The sequence below is a fragment of the Dipodomys merriami genome, unplaced genomic scaffold (assembly GCF_024711535.1).
Source record: "Dipodomys merriami isolate MVZ:Mamm:240054 unplaced genomic scaffold, mDipMer1.0.p SCAF_1, whole genome shotgun sequence".
NCBI lineage: Eukaryota > Metazoa > Chordata > Mammalia > Rodentia > Heteromyidae > Dipodomys > Dipodomys merriami.
The window spans coordinates 114,566,163-114,573,145 of record NW_027202270.1 but is presented as its reverse complement, the minus strand read 5'-3'; the positions used below and the strand labels follow the sequence as shown (position 1 = coordinate 114,573,145).

General features: G+C 45.7%; 1 protein-coding gene across 1 annotated transcript; it reads right to left on the bottom strand.

Annotated features, from left to right (window-relative positions):
• Nucleotides 1-265: 265 nt before the first annotated feature.
• On the bottom strand, nucleotides 266-3,758 carry Arf6 (ARF GTPase 6). The gene has a single exon (XM_070027730.1). The coding sequence runs from the start codon at nucleotides 3,554-3,556 to the stop codon at nucleotides 3,029-3,031; it is 528 nt and encodes a 175-aa protein (XP_069883831.1). The 5' UTR covers nucleotides 3,557-3,758; the 3' UTR covers nucleotides 266-3,028.
• Nucleotides 3,759-6,983: the final 3,225 nt, after the last annotated feature.

Below are 6,983 nucleotides of genomic sequence, written 5' to 3'. Positions count from 1 at the left end.
AAGACCTTGCTTTTAAGTGTTTTTCAACTGTTCTTGTGTTCTAGCGTCATGAAATACGGTTTGGTGAAACTAAAACAGGGCAAACCTCTTTAAACAGCCAGCACTTAGAAGAACCAAACTGATTCTTGGTTGTCCTTGTTCTTATAAAAGCCAGGGGCTCCCAAATTAAGTCAATCTTTTACCATGTAATCCTAGAGAATAACACAGCCCGAGACACCAACACACCCCACTTTTCTAGTTCAACCAGTAACATAACGTGAGAAACTGCGCTGTGTAATTCCTTTATTTTCTGCATTTTAGTGCTTTACCAACACTACAACCATAAAGAACACAATTCCAAGTACTATACTTTTTAGTTTGGGAAGATCACGGTCTACAGACTCATTTACTTAGACAAGATCAATCTCATTCAAAACTTACTGCAGTTTATAAATTCACATAAATACAGAAATTGATGCAATTAAACAAGAACTTCAGGATCTTATTTTTTTAATCATTAGATTATAACTTTTTTTTTGCAGGCTAGGAGTACCTGCTCCATGATTATAGTTATGATTCAATTTAACTACATCAATTATAAACCTTTCATACGCTTAAAAGAAAATGTAAGTGAAAATTACAATTTCTTTCCAAAAGGTTTAGGGTTTTCCAAATTTCAAGTATTTTCTTTCCCCCCTCCCCCCTTTTCAGACATTTCAAATAAAGTAAAAGTAACCACATCTCACCTGCAACATTCAGTAAGAGCAATCACTTCATGTATAAAATTTTAACTATGTCCCCCAGTTAAGACAAAAAAAAAAAAAAATGGCTGCCTATCAACCTGTCTGTCACAAGTTAGAAACACTACATTTAAGAATTAACATGAGGGTTTCAAGTTTCCTCCAGTTTAGGCATTTATACCTTTGTGCTTGTTTTGTATCAGGATGTTACTATAGCATTGATATTTGTATAGCCCATGTTTATGTACCTTAAACTGTAATCACTTAAAAACACTAAGAATTACATTTATGGTGGAGCTTTAGGAATTATAAACAGCAACCAAAATGTTCTTAAATGTGTTTATCAGCCTCATCTTTAGCTATATTTTAAAAGTGAAACTGAGAACATACTTTTAAAGTGAAACTGAGAAAGTTATAGTTTAGTTGCATCTTGAATTCAAAAATCCCTCTGCCAGCAGGAGCCTACAACATAGCACCTTTTCGCATCTGCTTTAAGTAAAATGTTTTATTTTTGAACACTTGCTTTTTTTAATACCCTTCTGCATCTCATAAATCTTTGGTAAAAGCTCCTACAATATGGCCAAAACGTGAAGGACCAATACTGTCCAACTATACCATGATATCCGGTTCAATTTGTTTTCAGACACCCTCATAAACAAAACCACTCCAACCTTTTGCTATATACTTACTGCCTTTGCAGTCTACATTTCTGAAATTCCCTAAGTTTTATTCCTTGAGGATCACTAAAACTAATCCTAAGGCCATGTAAGAACCAGATGTTGCTTCCTAGTTCAGATTCAAGCATTAACATTTGGTTCAAAATGTTAGTGGTCTCAATCTAGTTACAGGTCCTAACTAGTTCTTGTTAAGATCTGGATACCACCAGTGAGCACACTGCTTACCCTTAAAGAAAGTTTACATTCATTGTCATCTTGTAGGTTCTTTCTCTTCATCCCACTTCCCCTTTTAATCCTCATTCCTCAAGTCTATACATCATTCACTCATCACATTTCTTTCCTTAAAGATGGTGTACTAAGCGAACCAACAGGGTTTCTATTTGCATGGGTTAATCCTACAATCAAGTAAAATCAAGATTTTTCTTAATATTTTTTCCAGTGTTCTAATTAATGGAGATGTAATCACTTATCTATGAACGATTTCATCTTTAAATCAGTTGCTGTAATGTGAAAACAGGAATGTGTATTTTTTCAACTAGGTAAAAGTTGCATATAACTTGAATTGTTTGCTTTCTTTTAAGTGAACAAAGTAAATGTTTTAGTAATTTTAAAACTACTGGTCTTAGACATTTGAAGTAATAGTATATATTCCAGTTTTGCCCAAAAAGTTACTTAAAATATCTACAAATAGTTCATCTGTGTGGCATACACCATTATTGCTCCGTTTTCCGGAAAGAGTATATTTTTAAGAAAAGAAGAAAACAGCATAGTAAAGCTGCTAATTAACTTTGCAGTGTAAAACAATCTGCGTCCTTGACTAGTTACACTTTTCAATTTTTATGCAGCATAAGTTAGCTATGTTTTGAGGAACTTGGGTTTTATTCCTACTCATGCATGATATACGTTTCAGAACTTAGTTGTTGACATTTCAAAGAACCTCTTACATTACCTATTTTAACATACTGATGTGCAACTGGAACATATTACATTGGTATTACTCATTATTTGCCACTGTGGGCTATTTACCATACTGGTCTTAAGATATAAAAGGTCACATTTGAAATTACTAAGAGCTAACCAGGGAGGAGAGGAGGCCTTCAATATAAAAGACAAACGGCAGTTTGATTAAGCAATAATTTTCAGTTTACTAGATGAAACAGACTTGCAACACAGTCTGCATGAATGCAAAATAAGCCATCTACAGCAAGTGATAAGGAAACTGGGCAAAAAGGAAAAAAGCATACATTGGAAAAAAAAGATTCTCTCGAAATAAAAAATCAAACCATTATTATAAAGGACTTTACCAAGAAATGCTATATTTCCCCACCCCATTTGCTGGAAGTCAGTAAGAGCATCTAGCACTGTGTTCAGGTCAAATGTCAAATCTGAGCATACTAACGCAAAGCCAAAAAGGAAAAAAAAAAAGAAAAGAAAAAAAGGTGATAAAGGAAAAGGGGAAAAAAAAAGAGAGAGAGAGAGAAACCCCAACCCCCACCCCTAAAACGTAGAACAGTAACTCCAGAGTTCAAATTCAAAAGAGAAAGTGGCAATTGAAGAGGTGATGATGGTGGCGATAATCCTATGAATGGGTTTTTGATTTCTCTCCTTCCGGGAATGGGTGGAGAATGCTCATTAGGATTTGTAGTTAGAGGTTAACCATGTGAGCCCCTCATAGAGTCCGTCCCCCGAGGTGGCACAGGAGGGCTGCACATACCAGTTCCTGTCCCGAATCCGGGTCAGGCCCAGTTTCTCCTGGATCTCGTGGGGTTTCATGGCATCGGGCAGGTCCTGCTTGTTGGCGAAGATGAGGATTATGGCGTCCCTCATCTCCCGGTCATTGATAATGCGGTGCAGCTCCTGGCGGGCCTCGTCGATGCGATCGCGGTCGGCGCAGTCCACGACGAAGATCAGACCCTGGGTCCCGGTGTAGTAATGCCGCCAGAGCGGCCGGATCTTGTCCTGGCCGCCCACATCCCACACGTTGAACTTGACGTTTTTGTAAGTCACCGTCTCCACGTTGAAACCCACGGTGGGAATGGTGGTGACCGACTGGCCCAGCTTCAACTTGTACAGGATCGTGGTCTTGCCGGCTGCGTCCAGCCCCAACATGAGGATCCGCATTTCCTTGTTCCCGAAGATTTTGGATAGCACCTTCCCCATCGCGTCGGAAGTGCCGGGGCCGGGGGCATTCAGGTGTCCCGGGTCCCCTCTACCAACAACGCCGCCGCCGCCGCGAGACCGAAACGAAGCCTGCCCCGCCGCGAGGGCGCACGAGCGGCCTGCCTGGAAGTCGCCTCCTGGAGGACAGAGGCCCGGGCCCGTCGCTCACTCGCACATCACCGGCCACACAACTCAAAAGCCTCCAGTCGCCGCCGCCGCCGCCGCCGCCGGGGCCCCCGAGTCCGCGCTGGGAGAGCCGCCGCCCTGCTGAGGCGCGGCCCGGCCCGGAACTGCCCTTCCCCCCGCAGGCGCCGCGCGAGCGCCGCCGCGCTTCCCGCTCCGCCGCCTCGGCCTCACCCCGCCGCGGGAGACTGCGGGCCGCTCGCTCGTCCGCCCGCCCGCCGGTCCCCCAACGCCGGGCTCACCACGCACCCAGACCACCCGAGGAGGAACGCGGCTTCGGCGCCCCGTCAGGTCATTGATCCTCGCGGGAGCTCGGTGCGCCGCCTGCGGAGACACAGACAAGGGAGAAGGGAGTTACCGCGGGAACTCCTGAGGGCAGCGGGAGGCCGAGGCGGCCCGCCGTTCCGGCTCGACCCCGCGAGGTTTTTACCTCCAGCCGCCGCCCCGAGCGCGCGGGCTCCCTCCGGCCTCCAACCTCCTCCTCCCAGCTCTGGCCGCCGCCGCTGCCGGAAAAGGCGCCGAGGAAACCGCCTCACTTCCCCTCCCGACTGCGCAGGCGCAGCGGAGGGCGAACGTTCGGACCAGAGCGACCTCTGTAAGGAGAGTGGCCCGCGCGCCTGGCGTCACGGGCGTCACGGGCGCCACGCGCCGAGGGGGCGGGGCTACGGCGGCTCGGCGGGCGCAAACGTGCGGCCCGCGCGGAGCCCGCGAGCCTGGCGCTGGGCCCGCGCCCACCTGTCGCGCGCGTCTGGAGTCTCCTCACCTGGTGTGCGTGCGTCTGCCCTGGTCGGTCGGAATGAGGAGAGCAAACGCACTGGATGAGGGGACGCCACGGGGCCCGGGCGTTTCCACGACAGGCCTGTGGCTTACCAGTCGGGGCGCGACTTTCCCTCCCGCCCGCCCCTTTGAGCGCCCGGCGTCTCCCTCAGAAGCTGTCCGCCTCTCCCCCCGCCCTTTCCTGTCGTGCACCCCCCTCTTTTGTCCGCGGAGGTCCGTGAGGTTCCGGAAGAGTGGTGGAGGCCCCGTTCCCGGCGGTGTCCCGGTCGCAGCCCGGGCACTCGGGGTTCGCCAGGCCTATGGTTGAGCGTGCCAGCGGCGTCTCCAGAGGGCAGAACCGACCGCGGAACTTTGAAAAAACGTTATCGGAAGTGCTGAGGGTTCAACTCTTCCACACAGGCGACAACTTTACAGAGTTAAAACTTCACCGTCCTCCGGTGCCATTAGAAAGTCACACCCGCCCGCCCAGTCTTCCGCCCGAAGAGGGTATTTAAAATATTGGAATCTACTTCTACAACCTGGATCTAGTCTCTTAACCTGGCTGAATTTATCTCCGTGGTAAACTACTGACCTTGATCAGATGACTTCAGGTCATCTTTTTCTATCAAAGGGTTAGTGATAAAGTCAGGCTTGAGGTTGAAAGAAGGTGGAAAAGCATACGCTTTTTTTTTTTTTTCCAGTCTGGCGACTTGAAATTACTAGGTTGACCAGTTTTTCATAGAGTGGCATGCCAGAGTAATGGATATCGAGTGTCTCAGGTTATATAAATTAACAGGTCAGTTTAATAATTATGACACAAAGCAAGTAACAGTGGTCAGAAAATAAAAATTTCATATGTCATGCCAATTTTAAAAGTGTATATTAATGAAATCAAAACATCTGCCTGATCAAGATGTCCTGTATACATAAATGAACATGCTAAAATGAGCCCCCCACCCACCCACCCACTTAGGACTGGGAATGTGGCTTAGTGGTGGAGTGCTTGCCTGCAAGCATGAAACCCTAGGTTTGATTCCTCAATACCACATAAACAGAAAAGGCCGGAAGTGGTGCTGTGGCTAGCCTTGAGCAGAAGCAGCTCAGGAACAGTGCCCAGGCCTTGAGTACCAGGACTGGCAAAAAAATAAAATGGAACCCTCTTGTACAACTAGTGATGCCAGTAAGCAACTAGATCATCTTGCAGATGAAACATTTTTCCTTGATTGCTTATGAAAATATTTAATAAATTTCAATTTTGAGAATGTCTCCATTTGCTGAAGTATTTTACAGATAAACTAAACTCTGTTTATGAAAAAAAGTACTGTACTTCTCAGCTGGCACTGTCTCATTGATATATTTTTTAAAATATTTTTATTGTAAAAATACTGTACAGAGGGGTTATAGTTACGTGAGCAAGGTAATGAGTACATTTCCTATTAAGCATTGTTGCCTCCTTTGTTTTTCTCCTACCATCCCTTCCCTCCCACCTCAACTACACGCCCCATCCATTGATAATGTTTTAAACAGATAAGAACTCCAAAACTAGGAAAATTGGTAACAGCTACCAGTAATCCCATATTAGGGAGGCAGAGGAATGTTGAAGGGTAACAAGAAAAAACTTGAGAACCTATCAAAAAAAAAAAAATGTTGACAAAAAGCAGAGCACTCAGTAGTGTAGTTTTCAAACTTCAGGTCCTGAGTTCAAGCCCCAGTACCACAAAGTAAGGTAAGGAAGTGAGGAAGAAAATGGTAATCAGCCTGGTGCTGGTGATTCATGCTTGGAATCCTATCTACTCAGGAGGCTGAGATCTGAGGGTCATGGTTCTAAGCCAGCCCAGGCAGGAAAGGCTGTGAGACTCTTATCTCCAACAAACTACCAAACAAAGCTGAAAGTGGCACTGTGGCTCAAGTGGTAGAGCACCAGCCTTGAGCAAAAGAACCTCAGGGACAGTGCCCAAGCTCTGAATTCCAGCTCCATAACTGGCACAAAAAGAAAAAGTGATAATTGTGATAATCTTTTTATTTAAAGCCTGTAAAGAAAGATATTCCCAACTTCCAAATGAAGAGATTGCACTATTACACAACTTCCTTAGAGAACATCTTTTCCCTATGATGTAGCTAGAACCTTCTATCTGTACATTCTAGAGTGCTCTACCACTAACCTATATGCCCAGCCATTGTTTTGAGTTTGTTTGTTTTTTTGTCCATTGTGAGGCTTGAACTCTGGGCTTGGGTGCTATCTCTGCGCTCTTCAGCTCAAGGTGAGCGCTCTGCCGCTTGAGCCACAGCGCCACTTCCAGTTTTCTAGTGGTTTTATTGGAGATAAGAGTCTCACAGAGACTTTCCTCCCCGGGCTGGCTTTGAACCATGATCCTCAGATCTCAGCCTCCTGAGTAGCTAGGATTACAGGCATGAGCCACCAGCGCCAGGCTTGGTGTTTTTTGTTGTTGTTTTTTAAATCAGGGTCTCAGGACATACAGCTAAAGCC